We start from the raw sequence: 19,448 nt of genomic DNA on the forward strand, positions 1-19,448 counted from the left end.
ATTTCCAGACCCTACATAGACAGACTGCAGAGCACCATGAACTAATGTTTTTTTTAATAAACTCTATAACTAGCTTGTGAAAAAGACAATTAATTATACTTTTTGTGTGTGCATTAAAGGCATTAATTTGTTAAATGTAAACCCTTAAAATTTACCACAATTTCTATAATCCTGCTTTGAATTTTTACTTTTTATACACCAACAACCTGGAAGCCTTTTCAGTCACTGAAATCTATGCCAAGCAGCAGCTCTTGGACTATGGCTACAGCCTGAGGAATCCTGCCCTGGGTGAACAGTTGCAACTATGCTATTTACAGCTCACTGTAATACGAGGTAATATTTTTCACCACCTTTTTTTTTTGGTGTGCCGAGTGGCCTGTGGGATGTTAGTTCCCTGACCAGGGACTGAACCCAGGCCCTCGGTAGTGAGAGCGCAGAGTCCCAACCACTGGACTGCTAGGGAGTTTCCTTTTCACCGCTTTTATGATTTCCCTTCTTGTCATATTTTAACATCTCTGAAGTGAGGATGTCTCTTGTAATTAACAGCATCTTACAAATGCCTTTGGTCAAGTAGCAGCTGTGACATAATTGTCACTGCCTGCTCATAAGCAAATAGAAAAGCTTTCAAAATTGGCCAAATAGTTGTCAGCAGCTTGGAAGAAAATCCTAGAGACTACGCTGGAACCCCTGAGAAGCAATATTTAAGGGACAGTGAATCAGACATGTTTAGCAACATTCCCCATCTGAGAGTCAAAAGCAGGCCAGTCCTACATAACTACTAAGCCAGGTAAAAACTCAGCACCAAGGCCTTTCATCCTTTTTTAAAGAAATGCCAAGTCACCAATGCTCTTGGTGGCCCAAGGGAAATGGCATGTGGAAAACACAGAAACCAACACTGACTTAAAAAGAGAGGAGTGTGGAGTGTAAGCTCCTGTAGGTAAAGAAGTTTCAACTAATTTACTTCACTTATATTATCCATAAGTATGTACGAGAATTATAGGATAAAAATATATGTTTAAGTCTACAAAATATAAATTCTAAGGGATAAGCTTTGTATCCGTCGGATTGATGAATTTTTTTTCTTGGTAGAATGTGAAACAGGAAGTCTTAAAATTGATGGCAACTTTATATTTTGAGTCAACAAAATATAGTGTTAATTTACTGATGTTGAAGACCAAGAAACACAAACAGTGAGCCCTGTAGTTGCAAAGCCCACCGAGTCTCCCAGACCCCTCAATCTCACTTCCCCCCCTTCCTTCTTAGTGTTTATCTGTCTCTTTTTTTCCTCCTTTCCTGAAGGACAGAATGCTGGTTCCCACCCTCTCTGGGACTCTGATGTCCAAAAATACACTGGTCCCATGTTGTCCTGTCCATCTATGCCTGTCACTCGTGTTTACAGCTCTCCTGGTTACTTTAATTGTATCTCTCCTTTCCTCCAACCTGTTCTCTCATCTCCTGATCTAAACACAGAAGTGAGATATATACATCGATGTACACATACTGGATATTTTTATTTCTTTGCTCTGAAGTCAACAAAATATTTACATTTCTTGCTCAAAGAAAATCAAAACAGCAAATTAAATTGCTCATAATTATGATACAAACGGATCAGCGGGAGGGTGTAACAGAACAGAAAATCAAAACCACGCCTGGGAACGGGGGAAGAAGTTTATTTGTGTACCTACTATATTTAAAATAGTGGGCACAAAACCATGTCATTTAATTTCATAAAACACTAACCAGGCATTTTTAATTCCATTTTTAAGTAACGTTCCTAAGATCACACAGGCAGTGAACGACAGAGACCAAACCTGAAAGCAGGCAGATATGATTTAAAGCCCACGCTTTTTTCTGTATATCAGCAATTGAAAAATACAAACTTTGTAAATGAACCAGTATATACAATTGTACAACAAATACACACGTGCATCGTGGGTTATTAAATTACCTGGCTTGGTGATATATCCGTGGAGGAGGCTGGTGTCTCAGGCAGAGAGTGATACGTGTCCTTCTCCTCCAGTTTCCAGTAAGTCAGTCCTAATGTGAACAAATACACAGAATAGATAAGGGTGAGGAAAAAGAACAAAAATGCTTTTAGAGTAACTTATTTCTACCTAAAGAAAATTAAACATGGGAAGTATGTGTTCTAGAATAACTTATTTTTACCTAAAGAAAATTAAATACGGGAAGTTTCTGGCTATCTGGATACAGGAAATTGAATTTGGAAGGGAAAAAATTCACATAAATGCCTTGCCATGTAAGAGTCCTAACTTAATGATCCAAATATTTTAAACTGAACTATCATATTATTAAAAGTCAAGATAAACACGTGCAATTTAAAATATTTTTTTAAAGACAATTCCTTTACGCACAGTACAGACATACACAGAAGCAATCTAAAGAATTCAATAAGTCAAATCCTTACTGAGCGTTTACTGTACCAGCTGGGGAGGAGGAGGCGTGAAGAGCGAGCTGTGAGCCGTAAGTCAATCATACAGTACACACAGTATGTCAGAAGGTGGTGAGCACTCTAGTAAAAGTTACAAATCAGTGTAAGGGGATATGCAGTGCGTGTGGAAGGGGGGGCAGGCGCTCTTTCTGAATAGGGTGGTCAGGGTTGGCCGTGTTAACCATATATGAGGGAGTTCCCCCGTAAGGGGCGGGGGAGAACATTCCACATACAGGAAGCAGCCAAAGCAAAAGCCCTAAAATGAGAACTTATCTGGCATATTTGAGCAAACAGCCTCTCTACTGAAGCAGAGAAAGGGAGAGAGCCCCAGACAGTGAGGTCAAAGAGCAGAGCTAGATGTCTCCGGGCCTGCAGGCTCTGTAAGGACAGACTCCCTCCCGACTGTTATTCTGAGGGAAGTGGAACCACCGCAGGGCTTGAGCAGAGGAGTCACAAGATCTGACCTGTCTTTAAAAAGGATCACATTGGCTACTGTGTTGAGAACAGATGGAAGCTGCAAGGGTGAAAGCAGGGAGGCTGGTTAGGAAGCTCGCGGGAACCCAGGGGACAGGTGATGGGGCTCTGTTAGGGTGAGAGCAGGAAGGTGGTGACAGGTGATCGGATCATGGTAATTTTCACAAGGCAAAGCTAATTCATCCTGAATTGGATGTGGGATTGTAGGAAAAAGGAGTCAGTATGTAAAGCCATTAAAGCTAAAATAAGCTCACCGTGGAGAGTAAAGAATGGCTTACAGACAGTTTGAATTTCTTAATTCATTTTGGAGTATCTGAAAAATGCTGAGATGATTTTTGCAGCTGTTTGAAATAATTGCAAAAGTACTGCTTTCTATCTTTACAGAACTTGTAACACAAAGTAAGGCAAGTAAGGATGTTACAGCTACCAGAGGCACAAGACAACACATAATACTTTTACAGAAACCAGTCTAATATACATGATTATCACCCTATGAGAAATGCACACGTTATTATTTTGAAAAAAAACTCTTTAGAAATATAAGTATCATACCTGTTCCTGAATCAGACATCCAACAATTTGGACTCTCATCTGGTTTGTTGAGGTAAAAAGCTCGAGAATGTGTAGCAGCAGTGAAATCAGACTACAATTCAAGAAAGAAAACCATTAGTTGCCAGCTAAAAATCCTTAGGCACAGACTGCTGACACAAGGAGTAAGAGCCAGGTGTCAAACCCAGGCGCAGAGAAACTTTCAGAGGTTCACAAAGAAAGCAAGCCTGGTTTTCCCCATGGTTACAAGAACCGCAAAATGATAGGAATCAACAATGAAGGATTTTCTATTCCTGTGTAATTTACAAAAGTTTATTTTGATTCTCTGTGGAGATGAAAGAGGAAACCGGAAGCAGACAATATGAGTGCAGAATGAAAATGCATTTATGGACTTCCCTGGCGGCGCAGTGGTTAAGAATCCGCCTGCCAATGCTGGGGACACGGGTTCGAACCCTGGTACGGGAAGATTCCACATGCCGCGGAGTAACTAAGCCCGTTCGCCAAAACTACTAAGCCCGTGCTCTAGAGTTCGCGAGCCACAACTACTGAGCCTGCATGCCACAACTACTGAAGCCTGTGCACCTAGGGCCCATGCTCCACAACAAGACAAGCCACTGCAATGAGAAGCCCGTTCACAGCAATGAAGAGTAACCCCCGCTCACCACAACTAGAGAAAGCCCGCGCACAGCAACAAAGATCCAACACAACCAAAGATAAATTAATTAATTTTTTTAAAAAGAGAAAATGTATTTATAATTTGCCATCGACTTCCAAAAGAAACTTCAAGTGCCTAGAATTAAAGTCGTTTAGTATAAAAATTAGTGTAAAAGCCAAAACAATTCATTTTTATCATTAAGACAATAAATCAACTCTGAAAACTGCATATCAATAATTACTATGAACTTTAAATAGTAGACTACATCTTATATGCAAATAATTGGTTACCAGAAAAGGCTAAAAATGCTTACTTATCCTCAATTCTAATAAAAATTCTAAGCTAAACTCTCTTCACAATATCTCTGGCATTGTCACAAGAAATCTGTGTTTCCCCAGAGAGATATGTGATTTTCATCAGAATTTTTCTTATGAGTTTCACCACCATCAAACTTTTAATTCCTGTTAAAAAGTATTTAGCTCTATTTGCTTACAACCACCTGTGAACCCACTGCAAAAGCAAAAGCACACTAAGCTGATGACATTCTATATACCAAGGAGGGGTTATCCCCTCAGCCTTCTAAGGCACCACTTTAGCCTCCTTTTCATCAAATGTCTCTCCTAAAACGCCTACCTGTTCAAATTTCTGTTGCGTCTCTGTACTTAACAGACCAAGAGAAGCTGACTGCAGAAGAATAAGTGAAAAATCCCAATTAAAATATTTTTACTTTTTCCTGGTTCTTTGGTGTAAACCTTAACGTGCTCAGTCGACACACGCCCCCTTGGCTGGAGGGGGCTCATCTCACACGGCTGCCTGCTGCACTCTTCCGGGCCACAAGGCATCGGCTGAAGAAAACAGGCCTGGCTTTTGAAGAGCAACGAAAGTATGGTGCAAGGAAAGCCCTTCCCAAGAAGCTGGCCTCAGCCTAGCACAGGATCTTCATCAGTAACAGTCTAGCAGCATCTGAAAAACCACCATGGAGCCCACACCTGGGGAAATGGTAACAGCCAGTCTGTCCCAGACAAAGGACCAAGGAAACAAAGACCGACTTGAGCTTTGGAAAATCCTTGTGCTAAACAATATCCAATTTCAAGACATGCTTCAAGATAGCTAGGACCCCAAATAAACTACCTTGTATAAAAAGAAAATTGGATCCCAAGAGAATTCTGATCATAAAGATTCCCTGGATTTAGACTGAAAATGGAAAAAGAAACAATGGGAGAAGAGAAAGGATGAACTAAAGAAGAAAGTTCCAACTTTTGTGAATCCACAGAATTTGATTCAGAATTATGCAGGTAAGAAGTGCATTTCAGGTGTGGTGTCTGATTCAATAACCACCACTACCTGAAAGCCATTTAAAACTTGGACACACTAAAGAAACTTGATTTCCCCTAATGATTTAATAGCAAAAATATCTAATTCACCTTTAAAAAATAGGAAAAATAAAACTTGTCCAGAGATGATCAAAGAAAAGGAAAAATCCAAACGGAATCATGCCCTCATCACAGCTTTACCCCCTGCGCAACTGGCATCCCCAGAGGCAGAACAGGCTACTAGGTAGACCTATCCCCCGCAAGGGCATATTTCTCAGGCAGTGTCTCTGATCCTTCAGCTGCTTGTCGATTCTCCACTGAATCAAGGGAGAAAATTAGGCTAGATCATTGGTTCCAGGCTTTACAGCACATAAGAATCACCTGAGGAGCTTTTAAACCACCTGATCATAGGTCACAACTGCACCAATGAGGACAGACCACCTGGGGCTGGCGGCCAGTCATAAGTAGAGTTTTAAGGCTCCTCAGGTGACTCCAATGTGCAGCAAATTCTGGAAACCACAGGGCTACATAGAACAAATACTGATCCACAGTCACAAAAGACAGTGAATCCACCAAGTTACACACCACAAATCCAAATTTCATCAGAAGTGAAAAAGTCTCCACAAACTGAGTTTCAGTTAAGATAAAAACAGAAAAAATGAAGCTACTATATATGAAAACATTCTCCATTTCTGCCAACCTATTCCAATGAAAAAAACAACTTTCACCCCAGTCTCCAAATGCTTTTATGTCACCACACCAAATAAGGATATACCATGCTTGACGGCACACAGGTTCAAAAGAACAGAGCTACCAATACAGCACCAGCCCCCGAGGCTTGACGGTTCATGTAGCTTCCTCACCTTCATTTCCCTCCTCAACACAAATGTGAGCAAGTTAAAAAAATGATGATATCAAGAAGCCTAAGTATCATGGGCTGAAGAAAGAAAAATGACTGAAAGAGAAATATTGCCTTAAGCAGGCTGGGGGACTGCCTTCTTACGACTTCTATTCTTTTTTTTTAAATTAATTTATTTTTGGCTGCATTGGGTCTTTGTTGCTGTGTGCAGGCTTTCTCTAGCTGCGGCGAGCAGAGGCTGCTCTTCATTGCAGTGCATGTGCTTCTCAATGCGGGGGCTTCTCTTGTTGCGGAGCACAGGCTCTAGGAGCACAGGCTTTAGTAGTTGTGGCGCACGGGCTCTAGGAGCACAGGCTTTAGTAGTTATGGCGCACAGGCTTAGTTGCTCCGCGGCATGTGGGATCTTCCTGGACCAGGGCTCGAACCCGTGTCCCCAGCACTGGCAGGCGGATTCTTAACCACTGCGCCACCAGGAATGTCCCCACAACTTCTATTCTTTAATAGATCTTTTTCAAAGGAAGATGGAAAGACTATGTTTAGGATGATCAAGACATGGCCAGTTTCTAAAGGAATCAAGATTGTAGAGAGACTTGACTTTGCGATTTCAATGTATTATACTGAACAATGTTATTCTATGACAATTTAGGCCAAAAGGTCTTTAAAGATGTTTAAAACTTACTCAGTAGCTACAGCTCGTTAACAAAAGCAGCTGCTATATGAGCAAAAGGAATTAAATGAATGTTTAGAATTTAAACATTCAATCTCTTACAACTTGGATTATAAATTCAGAGTTGTCCAAGCTTCAACTGTTTTTATAATGGCATCTTAAAGCGTTCACACATAGAGTACTACTTATTACAACTTAACAGCAGAACAAATTATTTGAGGGTTTTTTAAAAAACAATGTATTACTCGTAAACATTTGCAGTACAAAGAGAATTAGGACCTTTACAAAATGTTTCCTTTTTTTTTTAGTAGTACTTTATCCCTCACTGGTTTTGATTTCCAGTCTACTAAAGAACCACTAATTGGAGCATCGTTTCCCATCCTTTGAGACACCAAAAAAGGTATGTCAATGGAACAAATTAACAATACAAAACAAAGGGCAAAAAACTTATGCTAATGAACATGTGGTAAACTCAACATAATTATCCTAATTGTCCATAGATGAAGCATGCCAGAGTCAAGTGACTTGTCACCTACTTTCTCAATTGGTGATTTCCTGGTTTGCTCATTTCCTTGCATAGGTTTTGAACACCCCTCTTCTTTATGTGCTCTCTTTGGTTGGTTCTGCTTCAGCTTTTGAGCCCATGATGTTATAGATTTACTATTTAAAAAGAAAAAAACAAAACACCTCTCTTTAAATGCTGTCCTTCACAGATAAAACTAAACACTAGTAGATACTATGTCAGTGGAAAATGCTTTGAGTTGTTTTTCTGATAGCAGAGAGTGGATGGATTTTTATTGATTCACATAAATTTCTTTTTACAATATCTTACTATTAAAGGCAAAATGAAGAAAAAGACTGACTAGCAGTGATTAACAATACTTATAGTCTGTCGCCATGGAACAGAACAAAAACCACCATAGTGGCCCCTTCAAGTACTCAGTATATCTCCACAGTGAAAGCATACTTATTTAGATGGACTTATAATTATACTTATGGGTACCCAAGATTGTGTTGCCACAGCAAAATACCTTACACTGGATGACATATGTCAGAGACATAAAACGGAACAATTTTAAGTGATTATTTGCTTTACAAACATTCAGCCAAAGTTTCTTTTACCAAAAGTTTCTTTTACCTGGGTCAATCAAAATGTCATTTAACTTACAAAAATCTCTTCTTATAAACATAAAACTGAGTATGCTTATATATAATTTTTTGTTTTAAATTATATGAACATGTGTGACAAAATTCCACTGTTGATGCAGTCCTATACTCTAATTTTCAGCAAGTCGATAGTGACTAGAAAATATAAAAGGTACTTTTCTGGCAAGGCCTCTCACCTTAAGAGTTTTAGTAGACTTATAACATTGTAAATGGGAAGACAGATGTCATTAGCATGTAGTGTGCTTTGTTAATTTCAGTTTTTTCCACAGGCAGTAAATAAAACAATTTGATAAAACTGATAGACATTCAAACATATCTCATTCCAACTAAAAGCAGCTGTATTTACTAAACATGTTTAGCTTATTATAAACGTAATAAACAAGTCAAACTCCCTTCAAGTGATGGAGAAATTCTACTTACTTATCTGTTTTTCCACTGTATACTTCCGAAATCTTATTTTCACCAAGAAAACTGTGTTCAAATTCACCAGGAAAAATGGGAGTATCTTCCTTTAAAGATGCACAAAATTCTTCATTTGTATGTATATAAAAACTCTGGTTTTTCACACCATCTACAAGTGACTCCTTTTGCACCACCGGCGCTCCAAACTGTCCTTTAGAAACCTCTGCGTGCTCCATGAACTCTTGAGCGTCCTTAGGTTTGTAGGTATTTAGTTCTGAGACACAAAAGGTACCATACCCACTGCTCACTGAGCTACTATCCACATTGCAGTCTGGTTGTGACATAGATGTTTCTCGCTGCATTTCAGGTTCTTTAGACTTGGGATAACTGATAACAGATTCATTTCTCTCACTGTTTTCAGAAAAAAAACCCATTTGACTTTCTGAAGATATTTGTCTGCTTAAAGAACTTCTATCACAGGAAGCCCAGGAAGCATTATTGGTCTGTAACTTGACTAAATTTTTTATCTCCTTCTGTATACGCTGAAAATAAAAAGTTACAGGTTTGGCTAAGGATGTACATTAACATCACATTTTTATAAATGTCTTAAAATATTGTGTTTAAAAATGAGATATTACCCTAAAGATGACACATGTGCATTATATTTAGTTTATAAACAAAACTGATATAAAGAACTAACTAATTGGGATCTTTGAGATGGCCCACACTCTGGCATTTCTCACAGGGCCACTCTCACCTTTTGAGACAGACCGAGTCCTATATATGGAATGTGTACCTCTAAATAAATAAATCTACTTCTTACCTATCACTTTGTCTCTCACTGCATTCTTCCTGGGATGAGACACAAAGAACCTGAGCTTCAGTAAGTGCTGACACCAGGAACTTGGGCCCCCACCCAGGTGGAGGATGGAATGATGATGCTGACCCTCCGGACTTCAATCAACTACAGCTTTGGACTCTGTGGACCTTTGTCCCAATTCTATGCTGAGTTCTCCTCTGCTTAAGCCCCCTCACGATTATGCGTGTACCCTTAGTTTAAAACTTCCCCAGTTTTGCAGTTTGGGGAGACACTGCTTTGGGAAAAGATCCCCGGTGTTCTCCTTATTTGCTGCAAGTAAAGAATCCTTCCTTCTCCCAAAAAAAAAGGGGAAAAAAAAATTAACTAATTGGTTCTTCTGCAAACCTTACAATATAAAACAAGAATCAATATAAAGAACTTACTTGAATTTGGTTGTGGAACTGTTCCTGCTGGGCAACTATCTGCTCTTGGCATTGTTTTTCCACCAAATTGAATAGTTGTAACCACCTGGTCTAGTAAATTATAAAATATTTTAGTTAGACATAAATTTTTAACCTAATATTTCACAGAAATATTCCTCCAGTAGGAAAGAGCCTTTTTTTAAAATGTATTTTTAATGTAAAAGTCATAAGCTAAATTAATTATAAAACTATATTTAATGCAAAAGTACACGGACATAGGATTGGGCACCCCTTTCTTATGTTACCTGTGGTCTGAGTATATTTGAGGGTCTGAGTAAATCTTCTTTTTCAAATGGCATCTTAATTTGATGTCATCTGCTACCATTTCTGATTAATCAAGAACTGCTGCTAGTTGTACTTTACATTTGTCTTAAGTCCCTATTCCTTTCCTCATAACACCTAATGGTTTTCTTAAACACTAACCTGGACCCAGAAAAAGAATCCCACATCTTAAAACAACAAATAGTTTAGTATTAGGAGAATCTGATCCCTAATTTAGTTGTTCTTCAAGTTAAAAAACCTCTTTTAGAGTCAGATATTAAAGTGCTTTAAAGCACTGCAGCTGAAAAAGAACGAAAAAATGACTCTGAAAACCTATGGAAGTGACCTATAATTCCCTTCACGGCCACTTTTAGGTCCTGATCCATCCTGACCCCCAAGAGTAGTTAAGTGCTCTTATAACTAGACTAGGCCAAAACACGGGAGGAGAGGGGGCACAGACTTCTCCAGAGGCTGAATTCAATCTAAAGGCTGGTCTACTTTCAGTAACAGACCGTATGTAATAACATACAATGTCAACAAGTAGCTACCACAACTGGCTTCCCTGTTTAAAACCTTTCGGTGCCTTTCCACTCTGGTCATTCCCTACAGGGCCCTGCGTGATCTGGCTCATCTACACCTCCCAGCTTCATCTCAAGTCTCTCTGTCCCTTTCTCGACACACACCAGCCTCGCTGGCCCCCTTCTGTTCCCTGGACACGCCAAAACTGTCTTCCGCCTCAATAGTCTCGCACTTGCTGTACCCTCTACCTGGAAAGCCCTCTCCGCAGTTCTCAACATGGCTGGCTTCTTCCCCCCCTGCGATTTCAGCTCAATTATCATCTTCTCTCGAAGAGTTTCCCAAACCACCCTCACAGTCACTCTCTCTTTCTTGGCACCCTGTTTAGTTCCTTCGGAGCGTTTACCACAGTCGGAAAGTCTCTCACTTGTTCTCCTGGTGAACCTGTCTGTCTCCCACCCCTGCGCCCACCCCACCTCCAGCACCTAGGACACAAGGCCAAGAGTGGACACTCAGATATACAGTCTAAACGAGTGTATAACAATGGATACTGCTAGCTGCGCTTTTCTTGGTATTATAGACTACACAATCCAGAGACCCTTCAGGTTCATGGTGAAAGCCACTTATATAACAGAATTAAGTTGAAACCTGTATAACGGTATTAAGGTAAAGTGGAGAAAACCTCAAGACTGGAAAAGGAAGCCTTAAAATGAAATACGATGGTACTGATAGGAAGCGTGAAATCTAAATCAATTGACTTCAGGACAAGGTGGACTAGATCAAATCAAGTCCCTTACCTTCTCAACTTATAAAGTATCTTATATTAATCAAAACATAAAAGAAATCATCAGGCAACAGTTTTCTTATTCAGTTATACCTCTATACCTTTAGGAGTTATTTTTATCCTAATAAAGTTATTATTCACATAAAACTAAATTATGATAGAATAACAATTTACTTAACAAAAAATGGCTTCATAGTATGTGAGACACTTGAGATTAATCACATCCTTATCATCATTTTCTTATTTAGGATACAAATGAATAGAGTTCATTCAGGCCATAAATTAGTGGAGACTTTGTTTTTCCAAGTCAGACTTTATTGTTAATGTTTTAATTTTAAGTAAGCTAATTTAAGAATATTATTAATACTGTGAATAACATTATACACTTAATTATTAAGAAGGGCTATTATGCATTTCCAACTAAACCTATGTATACCACCCACATCTTACATACTGCTGGAGGGCATGGGTGCCAAGTTTTCCCCTGAGTGCAGGTGCCTGGCGCTATTAGCCTGAACGGGGGCTGCTGCCGTCCGCTGCTCTAGCCTGGCCTGGGAAACATCCTATGGGCTTTTCCCAGGCCAGACTCCCACCTCTCCACCAACAACCTGGGTGGTCCTGAACAAGTAAATTTAACTTCTTTATGCCTCAGTTTCCTAATTTATAAAAGGGGAACAGCAACACCTCATAGGTGGCTGAGAGGACTAAATTTTAAATTTAAATGTGATGCACATAAAGCAGTGATCTCAATGGGGGAAGTATATTTTGAAAATCTGTGAGGTCATGGTTGTCACGAGGATAGCGGGAGCACCACGAGCATTTAGTGGGCAGGATCCAGGGATACAAATCACAGGATAGTCCCTGACAATAAAGAACTGTCCTGTGTCCATTTTATATTATAAGAATGATACATATTTTACATAGTTTTCAAATCACCAAATTGTCCAGGAATGCAACTACCAAGATGTTTCAGAACTTGCTCAGAAATGAGTCACCATTTCAAAAAATCATGTCACCAGTTGCAGTGCTGGATCATCAGTGCAAGGCAGATGTATCAGTCTGTGTTGATAGCTGCTGCGTTCAAGGTGAGTCTACATAGAAGTAAACACCAGACTGCTGCTACATTATGTTTTCTAATGTGGATATGTCTGAGTATTTATACATTTACATATTATCTTATTATAAGTAACTATTATTCCTCTTTTATAGCACAGGACATTACATTGATTTTTTTTTAAAAGCAGATACAGGCAGGTTATATTACCTGTGAATTTCATTTCAGGAAAATATAAGTTGATGTTATTTTGAAAACTGTTATAAAAACAGGGCTTTGGGTCCAATAAGGTTGAGTGCCACTGACAGAAAGTATCTAGTATACTGCCCGGCAAATACTCAATAATTATCACATAACTATTACTATTATATACATAATCAGTAGTGCTAAATTGTTAAAATGCTAAAATAATTTAGTTAATGATGTGCTTTTAAATTTTTCTTACAATCATAGAAATATTAGCAAGTACTTAAGAACGTATTAAAGTATTTCTATGGCAATGCCTTAAAAGATTCTTTCCTGATCTAATAAAAATACATAACCTTCCCAAGTTTAAGCAGTGATAAACTTAAGAATCCCAGAAGATACGTTTTATAAAGGAATTCTAAAGAATCAGGTCATCCCCAGATCTCTTCCAGAGCTCTGTGGAGGTTTAGTTCTTTACTGTAATAATGTAGATTAGTTTCTTATAAGTGGTAGAAATCAGACAAATGTTACTATTCCAAAAGAAAGGTGTAAACATGAAATTCAGGGAAATAAGACTTGCGCAATCATTACCTTCCCATTCTTTCTAAATCATTACCCTAAAGCATCAGAGACTTTTATTTTCATAGGCTATGAAAACACACAAAACAAATTCAGGAAATTTTACTGAAATGGCCAAAAAAGTATTTCATATTCTGTCAAAGTAAGAAATAGCTTAAGAAGCTCTTCAGTGAATAATCAATTATATGCCTACATTATAAAAATTAAGCAGTCAACTAATACTCAACAGAATAAAAATAATCTGTTAGATCACAGGAGAACAAAGGGCAGAAAGAAAGAAACTGGTTCAGATGTTAAAAGGTGTAAGTACCTGGTTGGTATTCTGGCTTGTAATCATCTGTGTCTTAAATTCACAAATATATTCTGATTCTGATTTAAGTTGTTGATTTCAAAGACTAAAAGTAACAATTTCTACTTAAAAATGAATTTGTCAGAAGTCAAGGCACATTGAGGCAATGCCTCATTTTTTTTTTAAAGCATATCAATTCAGGTATTATAAGCTAATGAGTAAGTATACTAGGGGAAGCATTTCATAAAACATTCCATTATTATTTACATCATTTTACAATGGCATTTTATAGGTCGTTTGCACTAGCACATACTGGTTGTTATATGGAAAAAAAAGGTATCAAAACTTAAAACTCAGTTTTCTTTTAAGTTTGCCATAATAGTCATTTTTATAACTCCAATGATTATGTATAATGAATATAAGTAATTACACTTAGGGGTGGCTGCTGCTGAATTCTTAAACCAGATAATCTTTCATTCCATTTATTCTACATAGTTTTAAAACTATGATTAACATTTACAACAAAATCTACTGCTCTCTAAAGAATTTAATAATAATGTTTTACACATTTCTACAAAGTGTTATCAATTCTAGCCTTGGAAAAGTCTATCTTGGGCATTATTCCATGAAACAAAACTTATTTATAAGTATTCTTTTAACTGTTAAATTTTTATGTCACAATTTAACCTATGGACAAAAGAAAGAACCACTTGACCTGAACAACCAATGTAAGTCAGTGTAGCACAGCTAAATGCGATAAGGTATTAAACGGAAGCCTTACTTTATAATCAGAAATATTTCAAAGTGGGTTTAGGCTTTACAAAATGATGACAATTCTGTATAAGTTACTTAAAAGATCAGAATTAGTAACAATATCAATAATTTTGGAATTCTCATTTTTATGAACAAAGACAATATTTTAGTTCACATTTAAAGTATAAATTAGAATGTCTAATCACTAATATATTGTTAAAACATACCTCTGATCATTTTTCACATTTGTTCTATATTGTTCCCTAATTAATATCCTTGACCACTTTATTCTAGCAATAACTTAAGTATCATGCTCTTTAGGATATACATTTCTAATAATTTAGAGTTTAGCAGAGGCATATCTATAAATAGAATTATTTTGTTAATTCCAGAAATGAAACAAAACTAGATACCTCACAGTTTTTCCAAAGTTCCGAATCAGTCTTTCCACTGTTGTGTAGCTCTTGCATTAAAGAGGTTAGGACTTCAACTGTACCTTGAATTACAGATGGTCTGGTCTTCCCTGAGAAAGAGGATACCCCATTTGTACTAAGGTGGGGACTACTTCTGTTGAAACATAAATAATTCAAATGGTTTTCTTCATTCTACCAAAGTGTTGAATAATTCAGCAGCTCAAGATTTAGCAGAGCAGTACAAAACTACTGATATTTAATCCTTCTTAATGGCACCTCATTTGTTGAAAATCTGATCACAAGTTTGTCCACGAAGGGAAAACAGCAGTGAAAAGACAGGCAGCACTTAATTGTATTTTTAAGAACACAACAGAAAAACCTTCTTCAGAAGTGAGAGAACACTCCAGAGTACAGCAGAAAATAAAAGTTTCTGCTAAACAATAAGAAAAATTCTAAGCTACTCCGATCTAAATTATTCCAGAGGATTATTTCACCTCACTTTAAGAACAGACCTTTATTGTTATGGAGATTCTTTCTCCATTGCCCAGAATTACAGTCAAGTCTTGTTAACTGGATCCCCCTAATTTGGTGTGATAAGGTGATGCTTATCTTTGCACTGTCTTTGAATAAAAGTAGTGCCAACCAAATTAGCAGCAAATATTCAGGACTTATTTAGCCTATCCAGTGTGTAAAATAGCACTGATTCTTTCCAGGAGGACTGCTTTTCCGAATCTGAGATGAGTTTATTTCAGATTTGTTTTATAAACCCACAAGGCATAATTAGGGACATTAAAATTTATTTAAATTCTAACCGTTGAAAGGTCACTTTATTTATTGATACTCTGCTTTGTTTCACAAACCATTTGCAAAAAAGAGGACCTAATGAAAATAACAGTAAAATAATAAAGAGGATCAGAGAAAATATTAATAAAAAATTCAAGGGAAAGAACATAATATGTTGTCCATTAAGTGCTAGATATACAATTATAGTTGTGTAATAATCAAGTTTAAGTTTGGCCAATTTAACTGCCAGTCACAATGAAAAGGGAGACGCTTCAGTTACATAATTTTCATTAGAAAGGCACATTCAAGTTCCTCCAAGTAAATCAGACACTATGTTCTAAAAGGGGTTTCTTCCAGAAGTGGGTTTCAAAGGGGCTGTCAAATGATACAGGAAACAAAAAGCGTGGCCAACATTCAGGAAGTGGGTATAGATTACGATGGCCAACATTTCTGGACCTTATCCCGTGCTTTTTTTTTTCCCCTTTCCTCCCTATTTTAATTTATGCTTTCTCCTCTTCTTTTATGTATTCTTGTAAGCTGCCTTAAATTCCTCCTGAGGCCAAAGAATGAACACATTTTTTAAGGAATTAATTTATTTAAAATACACAATTTCTTCAAGACCTATTACTGTGTGTAAATTTGCTCCTTTACCAGTAGGCCCCAGACTGCTGTGCTTTTGTTTTATTGTACCTGCTTTTTATAGGTGATCTCCTCTCCAGTGGTCCCTGCCTCTTTGCTGTTTTTAACCTACTGTAATTTAGAAACCAAATAATCAACTTGCCAGACTATGTACAAAATGAGAGTAAACAGGCCCTGATTAAAAACAAACCAAACATGGGATAGTTTAAAAAGAAAATGCATAAAATGCATTGTTTGATAGCATCTACTTTGTCAACTCAGAGCCTGCTTTTTTGCTTACTTCCTAGTATTCAACTTTAATTGCTACTTTCCAGACTGGTGAGGTATTTCTGCAATATGAAACATTATTTGTCCTCTTAACTTCAAAATGGAGAAACAATATTTAGACAACTAAATTTTAAAGATATACTTGTAATTTACCGAAAACAAAAAAAGTGTAAAGAAAACTCCAACTAGCAAAACAAATTCTTTTTCACAATGTTCCCCATGCAAAAATACATCTCTGGGAGAAATGAAAAACATGAAAGGATTGAAACTATTCTTAACCCAAACAACTGTCCTTGAACAGTTCCTGATCATAGTTTTGGGGTTTTTTAAATGCAAATCAGTAACTATGACACTATTTGGATAAACTGGCAAACTATGCAAATAAAGTTATTTTGATTTGTCATTACATTAAAAAAAAATCTATCCCATTCTTACCTATTAGTACTTAAGTTCAGTCCAAGAGAATGGGGAGAATTTTTTATATCAGATTCTACAGAAGATGAAGCTTTTTGTAAGGGTTTCCGCAAGTCAAAATCTTCCATAGCGTACAGAAATTGTTACACTCTCTCACTGGAAAATGTAGGCTCTTGCACTGTTTGAAGAAACTGAATCTGAGTCATCTTCAGATGCTTCATCGTCTAAAGGCATTTTCAGCTGCTGACATTCAGACTGTTAAATGTCTGAAGGTCCCAGGAGAGTCTGAAAATGAATGAAGAACAAAAACTATTATAAAAAGCCATTAAACCTAGCAACTGTCTTTTCAAGACTGTGGAAACCTTAATCCTTTTATACAAATCTACATTAAGGATAGCAACATTATTCATAATAAGCCAAAATTCAGAAACAACCCAAATGTCCATCAACTGATGAATGGATAAATAAATGTTGTGTATCTATATAATGGAATATTTTTCAGTCATAGAAAAGAACAAAGCACTGATTTATGCTACAATGTGGATAAACATTTAAAACATTATGGCAAAGGGAATTCCCTGGCAGTCCAGTGGTTAGGTCAATAAAAAATCTACAAATCTTCTGATTTGCAGAAGTAGTAGTACCTTTTCAGGTAATATTTCACAATTTTATGTGCTTAATAATCAAGGTTCCAGACACAATTCTACTGTGTAACAACTGGAATACTTATTGATACGTGCCTTGTTCATTCCTTTAATAAATTCTACCAAGTATCCATGCTTGTTGATTTATACAGTGAATAGATGAATGGGAACTACTTGGTATCTATATTGAATCTGGCACTGAAAACAGCCAATTAAACTGTTAACAGTGGTTGTTTCCCCACTGGCTGCAAGGTGGGAGTGGAAGGAGTGCACTATATACTGTATACGTAGAGTACTTTTGTACTCTGTGCATGTTATCACTTCTTAAAAAATAAACTATTTGCCAGGTCCACTAAAATTTAACTGAAGCTAGATGTACAGAGGTAAACTGGCTATAACAAGTCAAACAGCATGCCTGCTTCTTAAGGAATTCATGTCCTTAAAAAAAAGCCAGGAGTAAGTGGGTGGGGGAGGGGGAAAAATAGAGAAAACATATGCTGCTTACAAGATGGAAATTTCAGAGGGTGCAATAGAGGAAAATTACCTATTATTCTGGTTCCTCTAGGTTCCCACTTTCTAGGGCCTGGTTTTACAAAGCACAACCTTGAGAGCATCAGCTCACAAAGGAACCATTTCCTTCAGGGACAGGTGTGAAGGCCAAGGGTAACCGGACCTAGCTAAACGGATTTCTCCCCAGTGACTCAGCCCATCACCAACGACAAATGGGGTATTGAAAAAGTCAGGGGCTGCACCTTCCATCTGGCAACGAAAATACCTGGATTCAAATCACCTTGCTCTTCCAGCAGGAAAACACAAGCTCTCCAGGGACGCGGATCGGCCTGCAACCCCATCTATAATTTCCCCCGTTGAGTTAATCCGGATGCAGTAGATCCAGATGGATCTTGAAATGCGATGATGCTTTCCCAGCAAAGCGTGAGGGTGAGGAGGAATGGGTGGGAGAGTGGGGGATGAATTAAAATTTTAAAAGAAGATATACAATGCAAAATTTTAAGAATCTGATGGAGAATGCGTATAAGAACAGAGACTTTTATATCTCCCATCAACAAAATATGACGCTTTTGATGGCCCCAGCTCCTAGCAGAAAAAGGGAGTTAGGGGGTAGAGGAACGACTGATGGGGGTCTGCTGAGAATATAAAAGTTAACCAGGCGTTTTGCTTTGGTGGGAGCCTGAGAGGGGGAAAGAAGGCATGATTTCAGGTTTTGAGGCCAGATCCTGACGTTCTCGCGCTCACAGCCAGACCGCAGCTGCTGGCGGCGGCTCTCGGGTTAAAGTATGAAGGCGAGGAGAACCCACGCAGTTGCCTAAATTGTAGGCAGCAGGGAGGCTGTAGTTAAAACCACCGGTCCAACAACTACAATCGTGATTCTCAAAGTAAGCTCAGGAAGCTGGTCAAAAAAAAATAGAGACAGAAATCCCTCAAGCCCCCCGCCCCTCGGGAAGAGGCGCTCAGCGATTGGGCCGCGCGGGTGTCATTCAAGGGCAGAGTCTAGAAAAGGTGCACTGCCGCGAGCAAAGCCCCCACACGGCCGCGCGCTCCGCTGAGGTTGCGTCGAGGGAGTGTTGTCTTTCCCCCGCCCTAACACATCAGCACACTCAGGGGGCCGCTAACTTGGTGTCTTCGAGTCGCGTCCCCTGTTTCCCGCGACCGGCAGCTCCCCGCAGGCCGGCAGCTCCCCGCAGGCTGGCGGCCGCTTACCTGGCCGCCGTTCACACTGCCGATGTCAGTGTCGGGCGACCGCCTCTCGCGACCGTTAAACTCGAGGGAGCGTGCGCGCGCCCGGCGTCTTGGTTGCGATTGGATGATCGGAAGGGGGCAGAGACGGCCGAGCCGCGGCGCGCGCGTCCACTTCCCCCGTCCTGCCCCCAGCTCTCACCAAAGAGGGAGGTGCGACGCCCGCGGAAGCTGGGGGGAGGGGGGCGGGGCTGCAGTCAAGTCCTCTCGTCTGATTGGCTCTCTGGGAACCCACGGCAGCTACGCGGGAAAGAAGCCTCAGCTTCCCGCATGCGCAGTTAGTAAGACGGGGGCA

The 19,448-nt window shown here is 38.8% G+C and overlaps 1 protein-coding gene across 9 annotated transcripts in view; it reads right to left on the reverse strand.

The window, feature by feature from the left end:
• Positions 1–19,178, reverse strand: part of MPHOSPH9 (M-phase phosphoprotein 9) — a 54,997-nt gene extending 35,819 nt beyond the window's left edge. For 6 of the 9 annotated variants that reach the window (XR_011377929.1, XM_070046923.1, XM_070046922.1 and 3 more), the window contains exons 1-8: positions 19,118–19,178; positions 16,776–17,039; positions 14,652–14,805; positions 9,778–9,867; positions 8,554–9,077; positions 7,503–7,626; positions 3,476–3,566; positions 1,949–2,037 (exon numbers count right to left, since the gene is read on the reverse strand). Coding sequence is in view for 8 of the 9 variants with exons in the window: in XM_070046923.1 (XP_069903024.1) it covers positions 1,949–2,037; positions 3,476–3,566; positions 7,503–7,626; positions 8,554–9,077; positions 9,778–9,867; positions 14,652–14,805; positions 16,776–16,882 (1,179 nt within the window). In the remaining variant the exon portion in view is untranslated. Of the gene's footprint in view, positions 1–1,948; positions 2,038–3,475; positions 3,567–7,502; positions 7,627–8,553; positions 9,078–9,777; positions 9,868–14,651; positions 14,806–16,775; positions 17,040–18,188; positions 18,860–19,117 lie in introns of those variants that run through there. The other 3 variants (XM_070046924.1, XM_060310104.2, XM_060310107.1) reach the window with 3 other exon arrangements.
• Positions 19,179–19,448: the final 270 nt, after the last annotated feature.

The sequence above is a fragment of the Globicephala melas genome, chromosome 13 (genome assembly GCF_963455315.2).
Source record: "Globicephala melas chromosome 13, mGloMel1.2, whole genome shotgun sequence".
Taxonomy (NCBI): Eukaryota; Metazoa; Chordata; class Mammalia; order Artiodactyla; family Delphinidae; genus Globicephala; species Globicephala melas.